Raw genomic sequence first — 17,309 nt, 5'->3', positions numbered from 1 at the left:
ACCATCCAGCAGCACTGTCACCACAGGTAACAGAGTACTACCGGACCATCCAGCAGCACTGTCACCACAGGTAACAGCCCCTGTCCCCCTCTAAGCCTCCTCTAACCCCCGTCTCTCCTCTAACCCCCGTCTCTCCTCTAACTCCCCTCTAACCCCCGTCTCCCCTCTAACCCCCCTCTAACCCCCCTCTAACCCCCCCGTCTCTCCTCTAACTCCCCTCTAACCCCCGTCTCCCCTCTAACCCCCCCTCTAACCCCCCTCTAACCCCCCCGTCTCTCCTCTAACTCCCCTCTAACCCCCCTCTAACCCCCGTCTCCCCTCTAACCCCCTCTAACCCTCTAACCCCCCTCTAACCCCCGTCTCTCCTCTAACCCCCGTCTCTCCTCTAACCCCCGTCTCTCCTCTAACCCCCCCTCTAACCCCCGTCTCTCCTCTAACCCCCTCTACCCCTCTAACCCCCGTCTCTCCTCTAACCCCCCGTCTCTCCTCTAACCCCGTCTCCCCTCTAACCCCCGTCTCTCCTCTAACCCCCCTCTAACCCCGTCTCCCCTCTAACCCCGTCTCCCCTCTAACCCCCGTCTCCCCTCTAACCCCCGTCTCCCCTCTAACCCCCGTCTCTCCTCTAACCCCGTCTCTCCTCTAACCCCCCTCTAACCCCCGTCTCTCCTCTAACCCCCGTCTCTCCTCTAACCCCCCTCTAACCCCCCGTCTCTCCTCTAACCCCCGTCTCTCCTCTAACCCCCCTCTCCCCTCGAACCCCCTCTAACCCCCCGTCTCTCCTCTAACCCCCGTCTCTCCTCTAACCCCCGTCTCCCCTCTAACCCCCCTCTAACCCCCCGTCTCCCCTCTAACCCCCCTCTAACCCCCGTCTCTCCTCTAACCCCCGTCTCCCCTCTAACCCCCGTCTCTCCTCTAACCCCCCTCTAACCCCCGTCTCTCCTCTAACCCCCGTCTCCCCTCTAACCCCCCTCTAACCCCCGTCTCTCCTCTAACCCCCCTCTAACCCCCCGTCTCTCCTCTAACCCCCGTCTCCCCTCTAACCCCCCTCTAACCCCCGTCTCTCCTCTAACCCCCGTCTCCCCTCTAACCCCCGTCTCTCCTCTAACCCCCCTCTAACCCCCCGTCTCTCCTCTAACCCCCCTCTCCCCTCTAACCCCCCTCTAACCCCCCGTCTCCCCTCTAACCCCCGTCTCTCCTCTAACCCCGTCTCCCCTCTAACCCCCCTCTAACCCCCGTCTCCCCTCTAACCCCCCGTCTCTCCTCTAACCCCCCGTCTCTCCTCTAACCCCCGTCTCTCCTCTAACCCCCGTCTCCCCTCTAATCCCCCGTCTCTCCTCTAACCCCCGTCTCTCCTCTAACCCCCTCTCCCCTCTAACCCCCCTCTAACCCCCGTCTCTCCTCTAACCCCCCTCTCCCCTCTAACCCCCCCTCTAACCCCCGTCTCTCCTCTAACCCCCTCTAACCCCCCCGTCTCCCCTCTAACCCCCGTCTCTCCTCTAACCCCCCGTCTCCCCTCTAACCCCGTCTCTCCTCTAACTCCCCTCTAACCCCCCTCTCCCCTCTAACCCCCCCTCTAACCCCCGTCTCTCCTCTAACCCCCTCTCCCCTCTAACCCCCCTCTAACCCCCGTCTCTCCTCTAACCCCCCTCTAACCCCCCGTCTCCCCTCTAACCCCCGTCTCTCCTCTAACCCCCCGTCTCCCCTCTAACCCCCCTCTAACCCCCCGTCTCCCCTCTAACCCCCGTCTCTCCTCTAACCCCCCGTCTCTCCTCTAACCCCTGTCTCCCCCTCTAACCCCCCTCTAACCCCCCGTCTCCTCCTCTAACCCCCCGTCTCCCCTGCCTTTCAGGGACATCAACAAGAGTTCAGAGGTGAAGATCGTCCACACTTCCGTGCACGGAGTCGGACACGCCTTCGTCCAATCGGCTTTCAAGGCCTTTGACCTCCGACCCCCGTACGCCGTAGAGGAGCAGAAAGACCCCGACCCTGAGTTCCCCACCGTCAAATACCCCAACCCCGAGGAAGGAAAGGGGGTCCTGGTCAGTCATATCAACCCTGAGGAAGGGAAGGGGGTCCTGGTCAGTCATATCAACCCTGAGGAAGGGGGTCCTGGTCAGTCATATCAACCCTGAGGAAGGGAAGGGGTCCTGGTCAGTCATATCAACCCTGAGGAAGGGAAGGGGGTCCTGGTCAGTCATATCAACCCTGAGGAAGGGAAGGGGGTCCTGGTCAGTCATATCAACCCTGAGGAAGGGAAGGGGGTCCTGGTCAGTCATATCAACCCTGAGGAAGGGGGTCCTGGTCAGTCATATCAACCCTGAGGAAGGGAAGGGGGTCCTGGTCAGTCATATCAACCCTGAGGAAGGGGGTCCTGGTCAGTCATATCAACCCTGAGGAAGGGAAGGGGGTCCTGGTCAGTCATATCAACCCCTGAGGAAGGGGGTCCTGGTCAGTCATATCAACCCTGAGGAAGGGAAGGGGGTCCTGGTCAGTCATATCAACCCTGAGGAAGGGAAGGGGGTCCTGGTCAGTCATATCAACCCTGAGGAGAGGAAGGGGGTCCTGGTCAGTCATATCAACCCTGAGGAAGGGAAGGGGGTCCTGGTCAGTCATATCAACCCTGAGGAAGGGAAGGGGGTCCTGGTCAGTCATATCAACCCTGAGGAAGGGAAGGGGGTCCTGGTCAGTCATATCAACCCTGAGGAAGGGAAGGGGGTCCTGGTCAGTCATATCAACCCTGAGGAAGGGGGTCCTGGTCAGTCATATCAACCCTGAGGAAGGGAAGGGGGTCCTGGTCAGTCATATCAACCCTGAGGAAGGGGGTCCTGGTCAGTCATATCAACCCTGAGGAAGGGAAGGGGGTCCTGGTCAGTCATATCAACCCTGAGGAAGGGAAGGGGGTCCTGGTCAGTCATATCAACCCTGAGGAAGGGAAGGGGGTCCTGGTCAGTCATATCAACCCTGAGGAAGGGAAGGGGGTCCTGGTCAGTCATATCAACCCTGAGGAAGGGGGTCCTGGTCAGTCATATCAACCCTGAGGAAGGGGGTCCTGGTCAGTCATATCAACCCTGAGGAAGGGGGTCCTGGTCAGTCATATCAACCCTGAGGAAGGGGGTCCTGGTCAGTCATATCAACCCTGAGGAAGGGAAGGGGGTCCTGGTCAGTCATATCAACCCTGAGGAAGGGAAGGGGGTCCTGGTCAGTCATATCAACCCTGAGGAAGGGAAGGGGGTCCTGGTCAGTCATATCAACCCCGAGGAAGGGAAGGGGGTCCTGGTCAGTCATATCAACCCTGAGGAAGGGAAGGGGGTCCTGGTCAGTCATATCAACCCTGAGGAAGGGAAGGGGGTCCTGGTCAGTCATATCAACCCTGAGGAAGGGGGTCCTGGTCAGTCATATCAACCCTGAGGAAGGGAGGGGTCCTGGTCAGTCATATCAACCCTGAGGAAGGGAAGGGGGGTCCTGGTCAGTCATATCAACCCTGAGGAAGGGGGTCCTGGTCAGTCATATCAACCCTGAGGAAGGGGGTCCTGGTCAGTCATATCAACCCTGAGGAAGGGAAGGGGGTCCTGGTCAGTCATATCAACCCTGAGGAAGGGGGTCCTGGTCAGTCATATCAACCCTGAGGAAGGGAAGGGGGTCCTGGTCAGTCATATCAACCCTGAGGAAGGGGGTCCTGGTCAGTCATATCAACCCTGAGGAAGGGAAGGGGGTCCTGGTCAGTCATATCAACCCTGAGGAAGGGAAGGGGGTCCTGGTCAGTCATATCAACCCTGAGGAAGGGAAGGGGGTCCTGGTCAGTCATATCAACCCTGTAATATAGAGCTAGTCTCAATCCTGGACAACACGGTGTCATAACGTAACGTGACCACCCCTTTGCAACGGTCTACCCTGGTTTTTAAGTCTCATCCCTTTAGTTAAATCAGAGACGGTGTTTTAAATCACATTTGTGTTTTTTTTCATTGTTCCCCTGTTTTGTCTGACTGAAGCTGGATGTAGTCCATTCACTATAAGCCGACTACAGACTAGACATCTAATTATTATCTCTGCTTTCCAACTGTGATACCACTGGAAGGGGTGTGTGTGTGTGTGTGTGTGTGTGTGTGTGTGTGTGTGTGTGTGTGTGTGTGTGTGTGTGTGTGTGTGTGTGTGTGTGTGTGTGTGTGTTTTAACGGTTTGTGTATGTGTGTCCGTCCTGCAGACCCTGTCGTTTGCCCTGGCGGAGAGGGAGGGAGCTACTGTCGTTCTGGCCAACGACCCTGATGCTGATCGACTGGCCGTTGCTGAGAAACAGAAGGGGTAGGAGGTCTGTAGGGATCATTGGTAATGTGTTGGGGGGCGTTGCTGAGAAACAGAAGGGGTAGGAGGTCTGTAGGGATCATTGGTAATGTGTTGGGGGGCGTTGCTGAGAAACAGAAGGGGTAGGAGGTCTGTAGGGATCATTGGTAATGTGTTGGGGGGCGTTGCTGAGAAACAGAAGGGGTAGGAGGTCTGTAGGGATCATTGGTAATGTGTTGGGGGCGTTGCTGAGAAACAGAAGGGGTAGGAGGTCTGTAGGGATCATTGGTAATGTGTTGGGGGGGCGTTGCTGAGAAACAGAAGGGGTAGGAGGTCTGTAGGGATCATTGGTAATGTGTTGGGGGGCGTTGCTGAGAAACAGAAGGGGTAGGAGGTCTGTAGGGATCATTGGTAATGTGTTGGGGGGGCGTTGCTGAGAAACAGAAGGGGTAGGAGGTCTGTAGGGATCATTGGTAATGTGTTGGGGGGGCGTTGCTGAGAAACAGAAGGGGTAGGAGGTCTGTAGGGATCATTGGTAATGTGTTGGGGGGGCGTTGCTGAGAAACAGAAGGGGTAGGAGGTCTGTAGGGATCATTGGTAATGTGTTGGGGGGGCGTTGCTGAGAAACAGAAGGGGTAGGAGGTCTGTAGGGATCATTGGTAATGTGTTGGGGGGCGTTGCTGAGAAACAGAAGGGGTAGGAGGTCTGTAGGGATCATTGGTAATGTGTTGGGGGGCGTTGCTGAGAAACAGAAGGGGTAGGAGGTCTGTAGGGATCATTGGTAATGTGTTGGGGGCGTTGCTGAGAAACAGAAGGGGTAGGAGGTCTGTAGGGATCATTGGTAATGTGTTGGGGGGCGTTGCTGAGAAACAGAAGGGGTAGGAGGTCTGTAGGGATCATTGGTAATGTGTTGGGGGGCGTTGCTGAGAAACAGAAGGGGTAGGAGGTCTGTAGGGATCATTGGTAATGTGTTGGGGGCGTTGCTGAGAAACAGAAGGGGTAGGAGGTCTGTAGGGATCATTGGTAATGTGTTGGGGGGCGTTGCTGAGAAACAGAAGGGGTAGGAGGTCTGTAGGGATCATTGGTAATGTGTTGGGGGCGTTGCTGAGAAACAGAAGGGGTAGGAGGTCTGTAGGGATCATTGGTAATGTGTTGGGGGCGTTGCTGAGAAACAGAAGGGGTAGGAGGTCTGTAGGGATCATTGGTAATGTGTTGGGGGCGTTGCTGAGAAACAGAAGGGGTAGGAGGTCTGTAGGGATCATTGGTAATGTGTTGGGGGGCGTTGCTGAGAAACAGAAGGGGTAGGAGGTCTGTAGGGATCATTGGTAATGTGTTGGGGGCGTTGCTGAGAAACAGAAGGGGTAGGAGGTCTGTAGGGATCATTGGTAATGTGTTGGGGGCGTTGCTGAGAAACAGAAGGGGTAGGAGGTCTGTAGGGATCATTGGTAATGTGTTGGGGGGCGTTGCTGAGAAACAGAAGGGGTAGGAGGTCTGTAGGGATCATTGGTAATGTGTTGGGGGCGTTGCTGAGAAACAGAAGGGGTAGGAGGTCTGTAGGGATCATTGGTAATGTGTTGGGGGCGTTGCTGAGAAACAGAAGGGGTAGGAGGTCTGTAGGGATCATTGGTAATGTGTTGGGGGCGTTGCTGAGAAACAGAAGGGGTAGGAGGTCTGTAGGGATCATTGGTAATGTGTTGGGGGGCGTTGCTGAGAAACAGAAGGGGTAGGAGGTCTGTAGGGATCATTGGTAATGTGTTGGGGGCGTTGCTGAGAAACAGAAGGGGTAGGAGGTCTGTAGGGATCATTGGTAATGTGTTGGGGGCGTTGCTGAGAAACAGAAGGGGTAGGAGGTCTGTAGGGATCATTGGTAATGTGTTGGGGGGCGTTGCTGAGAAACAGAAGGGGTAGGAGGTCTGTAGGGATCATTGGTAATGTGTTGGGGGGGCGTTGCTGAGAAACAGAAGGGGTAGGAGGTCTGTAGGGATCATTGGTAATGTGTTGGGGGCGTTGCTGAGAAACAGAAGGGGTAGGAGGTCTGTAGGGATCATTGGTAATGTGTTGGGGGGCGTTGCTGAGAAACAGAAGGGGTAGGAGGTCTGTAGGGATCATTGGTAATGTGTTGGGGGCGTTGCTGAGAAACAGAAGGGGTAGGAGGTCTGTAGGGATCATTGGTAATGTGTTGGGGGGGCGTTGCTGAGAAACAGAAGGGGTAGGAGGTCTGTAGGGATCATTGGTAATGTGTTGGGGGCGTTGCTGAGAAACAGAAGGGGTAGGAGGTCTGTAGGGATCATTGGTAATGTGTTGGGGGGCGTTGCTGAGAAACAGAAGGGGTAGGAGGTCTGTAGGGATCATTGGTAATGTGTTGGGGGGCGTTGCTGAGAAACAGAAGGGGTAGGAGGTCTGTAGGGATCATTGGTAATGTGTTGGGGGGCGTTGCTGAGAAACAGAAGGGGTAGGAGGTCTGTAGGGATCATTGGTAATGTGTTGGGGGGCGTTGCTGAGAAACAGAAGGGGTAGGAGGTCTGTAGGGATCATTGGTAATGTGTTGGGGGGCGTTGCTGAGAAACAGAAGGGGTAGGAGGTCTGTAGGGATCATTGGTAATGTGTTGGGGGCGTTGCTGAGAAACAGAAGGGGTAGGAGGTCTGTAGGGATCATTGGTAATGTGTTGGGGGGGCGTTGCTGAGAAACAGAAGGGGTAGGAGGTCTGTAGGGATCATTGGTAATGTGTTGGGGGCGTTGCTGAGAAACAGAAGGGGTAGGAGGTCTGTAGGGATCATTGGTAATGTGTTGGGGGCGTTGCTGAGAAACAGAAGGGGTAGGAGGTCTGTAGGGATCATTGGTAATGTGTTGGGGGCGTTGCTGAGAAACAGAAGGGGTAGGAGGTCTGTAGGGATCATTGGTAATGTGTTGGGGGGCGTTGCTGAGAAACAGAAGGGGTAGGAGGTCTGTAGGGATCATTGGTAATGTGTTGGGGGCGTTGCTGAGAAACAGAAGGGGTAGGAGGTCTGTAGGGATCATTGGTAATGTGTTGGGGGGCGTTGCTGAGAAACAGAAGGGGTAGGAGGTCTGTAGGGATCATTGGTAATGTGTTGGGGGGCGTTGCTGAGAAACAGAAGGGGTAGGAGGTCTGTAGGGATCATTGGTAATGTGTTGGGGGCGTTGCTGAGAAACAGAAGGGGTAGGAGGTCTGTAGGGATCATTGGTAATGTGTTGGGGGGGCGTTGCTGAGAAACAGAAGGGGTAGGAGGTCTGTAGGGATCATTGGTAATGTGTTGGGGGCGTTGCTGAGAAACAGAAGGGGTAGGAGGTCTGTAGGGATCATTGGTAATGTGTTGGGGGCGTTGCTGAGAAACAGAAGGGGTAGGAGGTCTGTAGGGATCATTGGTAATGTGTTGGGGGCGTTGCTGAGAAACAGAAGGGGTAGGAGGTCTGTAGGGATCATTGGTAATGTGTTGGGGGCGTTGCTGAGAAACAGAAGGGGTAGGAGGTCTGTAGGGATCATTGGTAATGTGTTGGGGGCGTTGCTGAGAAACAGAAGGGGTAGGAGGTCTGTAGGGATCATTGGTAATGTGTTGGGGGGCGTTGCTGAGAAACAGAAGGGGTAGGAGGTCTGTAGGGATCATTGGTAATGTGTTGGGGGCGTTGCTGAGAAACAGAAGGGGTAGGAGGTCTGTAGGGATCATTGGTAATGTGTTGGGGGCGTTGCTGAGAAACAGAAGGGGTAGGAGGTCTGTAGGGATCATTGGTAATGTGTTGGGGGCGTTGCTGAGAAACAGAAGGGGTAGGAGGTCTGTAGGGATCATTGGTAATGTGTTGGGGGGGCGTTGCTGAGAAACAGAAGGGGTAGGAGGTCTGTAGGGATCATTGGTAATGTGTTGGGGGGGCGTTGCTGAGAAACAGAAGGGGTAGGAGGTCTGTAGGGATCATTGGTAATGTGTTGGGGGCGTTGCTGAGAAACAGAAGGGGTAGGAGGTCTGTAGGGATCATTGGTAATGTGTTGGGGGGCGTTGCTGAGAAACAGAAGGGGTAGGAGGTCTGTAGGGATCATTGGTAATGTGTTGGGGGCGTTGCTGAGAAACAGAAGGGGTAGGAGGTCTGTAGGGATCATTGGTAATGTGTTGGGGGGCGTTGCTGAGAAACAGAAGGGGTAGGAGGTCTGTAGGGATCATTGGTAATGTGTTGGGGGCGTTGCTGAGAAACAGAAGGGGTAGGAGGTCTGTAGGGATCATTGGTAATGTGTTGGGGGCGTTGCTGAGAAACAGAAGGGGTAGGAGGTCTGTAGGGATCATTGGTAATGTGTTGGGGGCGTTGCTGAGAAACAGAAGGGGTAGGAGGTCTGTAGGGATCATTGGTAATGTGTTGGGGGGGCGTTGCTGAGAAACAGAAGGGGTAGGAGGTCTGTAGGGATCATTGGTAATGTGTTGGGGGGCGTTGCTGAGAAACAGAAGGGGTAGGAGGTCTGTAGGGATCATTGGTAATGTGTTGGGGGCGTTGCTGAGAAACAGAAGGGGTAGGAGGTCTGTAGGGATCATTGGTAATGTGTTGGGGGCGTTGCTGAGAAACAGAAGGGGTAGGAGGTCTGTAGGGATCATTGGTAATGTGTTGGGGGGCGTTGCTGAGAAACAGAAGGGGTAGGAGGTCTGTAGGGATCATTGGTAATGTGTTGGGGGGCGTTGCTGAGAAACAGAAGGGGTAGGAGGTCTGTAGGGATCATTGGTAATGTGTTGGGGGCGTTGCTGAGAAACAGAAGGGGTAGGAGGTCTGTAGGGATCATTGGTAATGTGTTGGGGGCGTTGCTGAGAAACAGAAGGGGTAGGAGGTCTGTAGGGATCATTGGTAATGTGTTGGGGGCGTTGCTGAGAAACAGAAGGGGTAGGAGGTCTGTAGGGATCATTGGTAATGTGTTGGGGGGCGTTGCTGAGAAACAGAAGGGGTAGGAGGTCTGTAGGGATCATTGGTAATGTGTTGGGGGGCGTTGCTGAGAAACAGAAGGGTAGGAGGTCTGTAGGGATCATTGGTAATGTGTTGGGGGGCGTTGCTGAGAAACAGAAGGGGTAGGAGGTCTGTAGGGATCATTGGTAATGTGTTGGGGGCGTTGCTGAGAAACAGAAGGGGTAGGAGGTCTGTAGGGATCATTGGTAATGTGTTGGGGGGCGTTGCTGAGAAACAGAAGGGGTAGGAGGTCTGTAGGGATCATTGGTAATGTGTTGGGGGGCGTTGCTGAGAAACAGAAGGGGTAGGAGGTCTGTAGGGATCATTGGTAATGTGTTGGGGGGCGTTGCTGAGAAACAGAAGGGGTAGGAGGTCTGTAGGGATCATTGGTAATGTGTTGGGGGGCGTTGCTGAGAAACAGAAGGGGTAGGAGGTCTGTAGGGATCATTGGTAATGTGTTGGGGGGCGTTGCTGAGAAACAGAAGGGGTAGGAGGTCTGTAGGGATCATTGGTAATGTGTTGGGGGGGCGTTGCTGAGAAACAGAAGGGGTAGGAGGTCTGTAGGGATCATTGGTAATGTGTTGGGGGCGTTGCTGAGAAACAGAAGGGGTAGGAGGTCTGTAGGGATCATTGGTAATGTGTTGGGGGGCGTTGCTGAGAAACAGAAGGGGTAGGAGGTCTGTAGGGATCATTGGTAATGTGTTGGGGGCGTTGCTGAGAAACAGAAGGGTAGGAGGTCTGTAGGGATCATTGGTAATGTGTTGGGGGGCGTTGCTGAGAAACAGAAGGGGTAGGAGGTCTGTAGGGATCATTGGTAATGTGTTGGGGGGCGTTGCTGAGAAACAGAAGGGGTAGGAGGTCTGTAGGGATCATTGGTAATGTGTTGGGGGCGTTGCTGAGAAACAGAAGGGGTAGGAGGTCTGTAGGGATCATTGGTAATGTGTTGGGGGGCGTTGCTGAGAAACAGAAGGGGTAGGAGGTCTGTAGGGATCATTGGTAATGTGTTGGGGGCGTTGCTGAGAAACAGAAGGGGTAGGAGGTCTGTAGGGATCATTGGTAATGTGTTGGGGGGGCGTTGCTGAGAAACAGAAGGGGTAGGAGGTCTGTAGGGATCATTGGTAATGTGTTGGGGGGCGTTGCTGAGAAACAGAAGGGGTAGGAGGTCTGTAGGGATCATTGGTAATGTGTTGGGGGGGCGTTGCTGAGAAACAGAAGGGGTAGGAGGTCTGTAGGGATCATTGGTAATGTGTTGGGGGGCGTTGCTGAGAAACAGAAGGGGTAGGAGGTCTGTAGGGATCATTGGTAATGTGTTGGGGGGCGTTGCTGAGAAACAGAAGGGGTAGGAGGTCTGTAGGGATCATTGGTAATGTGTTGGGGGGCGTTGCTGAGAAACAGAAGGGGTAGGAGGTCTGTAGGGATCATTGGTAATGTGTTGGGGGGCGTTGCTGAGAAACAGAAGGGGTAGGAGGTCTGTAGGGATCATTGGTAATGTGTTGGGGGCGTTGCTGAGAAACAGAAGGGGTAGGAGGTCTGTAGGGATCATTGGTAATGTGTTGGGGGGCGTTGCTGAGAAACAGAAGGGGTAGGAGGTCTGTAGGGATCATTGGTAATGTGTTGGGGGGGCGTTGCTGAGAAACAGAAGGGGTAGGAGGTCTGTAGGGATCATTGGTAATGTGTTGGGGGGGCGTTGCTGAGAAACAGAAGGGGTAGGAGGTCTGTAGGGATCATTGGTAATGTGTTGGGGGCGTTGCTGAGAAACAGAAGGGGTAGGAGGTCTGTAGGGATCATTGGTAATGTGTTGGGGGCGTTGCTGAGAAACAGAAGGGGTAGGAGGTCTGTAGGGATCATTGGTAATGTGTTGGGGGGCGTTGCTGAGAAACAGAAGGGGTAGGAGGTCTGTAGGGATCATTGGTAATGTGTTGGGGGCGTTGCTGAGAAACAGAAGGGGTAGGAGGTCTGTAGGGATCATTGGTAATGTGTTGGGGGGCGTTGCTGAGAAACAGAAGGGGTAGGAGGTCTGTAGGGATCATTGGTAATGTGTTGGGGGGCGTTGCTGAGAAACAGAAGGGGTAGGAGGTCTGTAGGGATCATTGGTAATGTGTTGGGGGGCGTTGCTGAGAAACAGAAGGGGTAGGAGGTCTGTAGGGATCATTGGTAATGTGTTGGGGGGGCGTTGCTGAGAAACAGAAGGGGTAGGAGGTCTGTAGGGATCATTGGTAATGTGTTGGGGGGGCGTTGCTGAGAAACAGAAGGGGTAGGAGGTCTGTAGGGATCATTGGTAATGTGTTGGGGGGCGTTGCTGAGAAACAGAAGGGGTAGGAGGTCTGTAGGGATCATTGGTAATGTGTTGGGGGCGTTGCTGAGAAACAGAAGGGGTAGGAGGTCTGTAGGGATCATTGGTAATGTGTTGGGGGGCGTTGCTGAGAAACAGAAGGGGTAGGAGGTCTGTAGGGATCATTGGTAATGTGTTGGGGGCGTTGCTGAGAAACAGAAGGGGTAGGAGGTCTGTAGGGATCATTGGTAATGTGTTGGGGGCGTTGCTGAGAAACAGAAGGGGTAGGAGGTCTGTAGGGATCATTGGTAATGTGTTGGGGGGCGTTGCTGAGAAACAGAAGGGGTAGGAGGTCTGTAGGGATCATTGGTAATGTGTTGGGGGCGTTGCTGAGAAACAGAAGGGGTAGGAGGTCTGTAGGGATCATTGGTAATGTGTTGGGGGCGTTGCTGAGAAACAGAAGGGGTAGGAGGTCTGTAGGGATCATTGGTAATGTGTTGGGGGCGTTGCTGAGAAACAGAAGGGGTAGGAGGTCTGTAGGGATCATTGGTAATGTGTTGGGGGGGCGTTGCTGAGAAACAGAAGGGGTAGGAGGTCTGTAGGGATCATTGGTAATGTGTTGGGGGGGCGTTGCTGAGAAACAGAAGGGGTAGGAGGTCTGTAGGGATCATTGGTAATGTGTTGGGGGGGCGTTGCTGAGAAACAGAAGGGGTAGGAGGTCTGTAGGGATCATTGGTAATGTGTTGGGGGGCGTTGCTGAGAAACAGAAGGGGTAGGAGGTCTGTAGGGATCATTGGTAATGTGTTGGGGGGCGTTGCTGAGAAACAGAAGGGGTAGGAGGTCTGTAGGGATCATTGGTAATGTGTTGGGGGGGCGTTGCTGAGAAACAGAAGGGGTAGGAGGTCTGTAGGGATCATTGGTAATGTGTTGGGGGCGTTGCTGAGAAACAGAAGGGGTAGGAGGTCTGTAGGGATCATTGGTAATGTGTTGGGGGGCGTTGCTGAGAAACAGAAGGGGTAGGAGGTCTGTAGGGATCATTGGTAATGTGTTGGGGGGCGTTGCTGAGAAACAGAAGGGGTAGGAGGTCTGTAGGGATCATTGGTAATGTGTTGGGGGCGTTGCTGAGAAACAGAAGGGGTAGGAGGTCTGTAGGGATCATTGGTAATGTGTTGGGGGGCGTTGCTGAGAAACAGAAGGGGTAGGAGGTCTGTAGGGATCATTGGTAATGTGTTGGGGGCGTTGCTGAGAAACAGAAGGGGTAGGAGGTCTGTAGGGATCATTGGTAATGTGTTGGGGGGCGTTGCTGAGAAACAGAAGGGGTAGGAGGTCTGTAGGGATCATTGGTAATGTGTTGGGGGGGCGTTGCTGAGAAACAGAAGGGGTAGGAGGTCTGTAGGGATCATTGGTAATGTGTTGGGGGGGCGTTGCTGAGAAACAGAAGGGGTAGGAGGTCTGTAGGGATCATTGGTAATGTGTTGGGGGGGCGTTGCTGAGAAACAGAAGGGGTAGGAGGTCTGTAGTGATCATTGGTAATGTGTTGGGGGGCGTTGCTGAGAAACAGAAGGGGTAGGAGGTCTGTAGGGATCATTGGTAATGTGTTGGGGGGGCGTTGCTGAGAAACAGAAGGGGTAGGAGGTCTGTAGGGATCATTGGTAATGTGTTGGGGGCGTTGCTGAGAAACAGAAGGGGTAGGAGGTCTGTAGGGATCATTGGTAATGTGTTGGGGGGCGTTGCTGAGAAACAGAAGGGGTAGGAGGTCTGTAGGGATCATTGGTAATGTGTTGGGGGGGCGTTGCTGAGAAACAGAAGGGGTAGGAGGTCTGTAGGGATCATTGGTAATGTGTTGGGGGGGCGTTGCTGAGAAACAGAAGGGGTAGGAGGTCTGTAGGGATCATTGGTAATGTGTTGGGGGGCGTTGCTGAGAAACAGAAGGGGTAGGAGGTCTGTAGGGATCATTGGTAATGTGTTGGGGGCGTTGCTGAGAAACAGAAGGGGTAGGAGGTCTGTAGGGATCATTGGTAATGTGTTGGGGGCGTTGCTGAGAAACAGAAGGGGTAGGAGGTCTGTAGGGATCATTGGTAATGTGTTGGGGGCGTTGCTGAGAAACAGAAGGGGTAGGAGGTCTGTAGGGATCATTGGTAATGTGTTGGGGGCGTTGCTGAGAAACAGAAGGGGTAGGAGGTCTGTAGGGATCATTGGTAATGTGTTGGGGGCGTTGCTGAGAAACAGAAGGGGTAGGAGGTCTGTAGGGATCATTGGTAATGTGTTGGGGGGCGTTGCTGAGAAACAGAAGGGGTAGGAGGTCTGTAGGGATCATTGGTAATGTGTTGGGGGGGCGTTGCTGAGAAACAGAAGGGGTAGGAGGTCTGTAGGGATCATTGGTAATGTGTTGGGGGGCGTTGCTGAGAAACAGAAGGGTAGGAGGTCTGTAGGGATCATTGGTAATGTGTTGGGGGGCGTTGCTGAGAAACAGAAGGGGTAGGAGGTCTGTAGGGATCATTGGTAATGTGTTGGGGGCGTTGCTGAGAAACAGAAGGGGTAGGAGGTCTGTAGGGATCATTGGTAATGTGTTGGGGGCGTTGCTGAGAAACAGAAGGGGTAGGAGGTCTGTAGGGATCATTGGTAATGTGTTGGGGGGGCGTTGCTGAGAAACAGAAGGGGTAGGAGGTCTGTAGGGATCATTGGTAATGTGTTGGGGGGCGTTGCTGAGAAACAGAAGGGGTAGGAGGTCTGTAGGGATCATTGGTAATGTGTTGGGGGGCGTTGCTGAGAAACAGAAGGGGTAGGAGGTCTGTAGGGATCATTGGTAATGTGTTGGGGGCGTTGCTGAGTAACAGAAGGGGTAGGAGGCCTGTAGGGATCATTGGTAATGTGTTGGGGGCGTTGCTGAGAAACAGAAGGGGTAGGAGGTCTGTAGGGATCATTGGTAATGTGTTGGGGGGGCGTTGCTGAGAAACAGAAGGGGTAGGAGGTCTGTAGGGATCATTGGTAATGTGTTGGGGGGGCGTTGCTGAGAAACAGAAGGGGTAGGAGGTCTGTAGGGATCATTGGTAATGTGTTGGGGGCGTTGCTGAGAAACAGAAGGGGTAGGAGGTCTGTAGGGATCATTGGTAATGTGTTGGGGGGGCGTTGCTGAGAAACAGAAGGGGTAGGAGGTCTGTAGGGATCATTGGTAATGTGTTGGGGGCGTTGCTGAGAAACAGAAGGGGTAGGAGGTCTGTAGGGATCATTGGTAATGTGTTGGGGGCGTTGCTGAGAAACAGAAGGGGTAGGAGGTCTGTAGGGATCATTGGTAATGTGTTGGGGGGCGTTGCTGAGAAACAGAAGGGGTAGGAGGTCTGTAGGGATCATTGGTAATGTGTTGGGGGTGTGTGTATATATATATAGTGGTCAGTGGCGTGTGTTCAGCGGTAATGAGTTGGGGGCGTTGCTGGGCTGGTGGGTCTATCGGGTGTTGGATACAGACCAGCCCAGACCAGTCGACCGTGAAGTCAGTCTACATGCTGTCCTCCACCGTCTCCTCTAAGATTCTACGGGCCATCGCTCTCAAGGAGGGCTTCCACTTTGAGGTAAAACACACACACACACACACACACACACACACACACACACACACACACACACACATTCAACGAACAGACCTCATGTCAATATTCTCAGGTATTTTGTATCCAAATCTCAATACCTTACATCCTTTATGAATGAATAAATTAATGTATGTATGTATGTATGATGTCGGTGATGAGGGCACTTCCTGACTATGACATCACATCCCGTGTGTACAGGAAACTCTGACGGGGTTCAAGTGGATGGGCAACAGAGCCAGAGAGCTGCTGGACCAGAACAAGATGGTACTGTTCGCCTTCGAGGAGGCTATAGGTACACACACACACACACACACACACACACACACACACACACACACACACACACACACACACACAACACACAGTAATTGAGTTAAACTATACTGAACAAAAATAGAAACGCAACAATTTCAGTTCACAGAAGGAAATCAGTCAATTGAAATAAATTCATTAGGCCCTAATCTATGGATTTCACATGACTGGGCCTGGCTCCCCAGTGGGTGGGCCCCTGGCTCCCCAGTGGGTGGGCCCCCCTGGCTCCCCAGTGGGTGGGCCCCCCTGGCTCCCCAGTGACTGGGCCCCCTGGCTCCCCAGTGACTGGGCCCACCTGGCTCCCCAGTGGGTGTGGGCCCCTGGCTCCCCAGTGGGTGTGGGCCCCTGGCTCCCCAGTGGGTGTGGGCCCCTGGCTGGCTCCCCAGTGGGTGTGGGCCCCTGGCTGGCTCCCCAGTGGGTGGGGGCCTGGCTCCCCAGTGGGTGTGGGCCCCTGGCTCCCCAGTGGGTGTGGGCCCCTGGCTGGCTCCCCAGTGGGTGGGGGCCTGGCTCCCCAGTGGGTGGGCCCCTGGCTGGCTCCCCAGTGGGTGGGGGCCTGGATCCCCAGTGGGTGGGGGCCTGGCTCCCAGGCCCAGTCATGTGAAATCTAGTTGCTCCCCAATCAGAATGAGTTTTTCCCCCCCATAAAAGAGTCTTTATTACAGACAGAAATACTCGTCAGTTTAATCATCTGTCAAGGGTGGCTGGTCTCAGACGATCCCGCAGGTGAAGAAGCCGGGTGTGGCGGTCCTGGGCTGGCGTGGTTACACGGGGTCTGCGGGCGCGGAGGCCGGTTGGACGTACTGCCAAATTCAAAACCAAAAAAACGGCGTTGGAGGCGGCTTATGGTAGAGAACTGAACAATCAAATCAATACTCTGGCAACGCTCCTATCCAGAGACACTACAGTAGGGAGTCATTTAGCAGACTCTCTGATCCAGAGATACTACAGTAGGGAGTCATTTAGCAGACTCTCTGATCCAGAGACACTACAGTAGGGAGTCATTTAGCAGACTCTCTGATCCAGAGTCACTACAGTAGGGAGTCATTTAGCAGACTCTCTGATCCAGAGCCACTACAGTAGGGAGTCATTTAACAGACTCTCTGATCCAGAGCCACTACAGTAGGGAGTCATTTAGCAGACTCTCTGATCCAGAGTCACTACAGTAGGGAGTCATTTAGCAGACTCTCTGATCCAGAGCCACTACAGTAGGGAGTCATTTAACAGACTCTCTGATCCAGAGCCACTACAGTAGGGAGTCATTTAGCAGACTCTCTGATCCAGAGACACTACAGTAGGGAGTCATTTAACAGACTCTCTGATCCAGAGCCACTACAGTAGGGAGTCATTTAGCAGACTCTCTGATCCAGAGCTACTACAGTAGGGAGTCATTTAGCAGACTCTCTGATCCAGAGCCACTACAGTAGGGAGTCATTTAACAGACTCTCTGATCCAGAGCCACTACAGTAGGGAGTCATTTAGCAGACTCTCTGATCCAGAGCCACTACAGTAGGGAGTCATTTAACAGACTCTCTGATCCAGAGCCACTACAGTAGGGGAGTCATTTAGCAGACTCTCTGATCCAGAGCCACTACAGTAGGGAGTCATTTAACAGACTCTCTGATCCAGAGCCACTACAGTAGGGAGTCATTTAACAGACTCTCTGATCCAGAGACACTACAGTAGGGAGTCATTTAGCAGACTCCCTGATCCAGAGACACTACAGTAGGGAGTCATTTAACAGACTCTCTGATCCAGAGCCACTACAGTAGGGAGTCATTTAACAGACTCTCTGATCCAGAGCCACTACAGTAGGGAGTCATTTAACAGACTCTCTGATCCAGAGACACTACAGTAGGGAGTCATTTAGCAGACTCTCTGATCCAGAGCCACTACAGTAGGGAGTCATTTAACAGACTCTCTGATCCAG

General features: G+C 53.7%; 1 protein-coding gene across 1 annotated transcript in view; it reads left to right on the top strand.

The window, feature by feature from the left end:
- LOC106595213 (phosphoglucomutase-2) overlaps window positions 1-17,309 on the top strand; it is a 33,921-nt gene that overhangs the window by 8,021 nt on the left and 8,591 nt on the right. Inside the window, 5 exon segments of the mRNA XM_045723018.1 lie at window positions 1,850-2,039; window positions 4,202-4,299; window positions 14,871-14,931; window positions 14,933-15,052; window positions 15,269-15,362. Of these exon segments, the coding sequence (XP_045578974.1) occupies window positions 1,850-2,039; window positions 4,202-4,299; window positions 14,871-14,931; window positions 14,933-15,052; window positions 15,269-15,362 (563 nt within the window).

The sequence above is a fragment of the Salmo salar genome, chromosome ssa08 (assembly GCF_905237065.1).
Source record: "Salmo salar chromosome ssa08, Ssal_v3.1, whole genome shotgun sequence".
Classification (NCBI taxonomy): Eukaryota; Metazoa; Chordata; class Actinopteri; order Salmoniformes; family Salmonidae; genus Salmo; species Salmo salar.
Note: the sequence above shows the minus strand (reverse complement) of the source record. Positions and strands in the feature narration are given on the sequence as shown.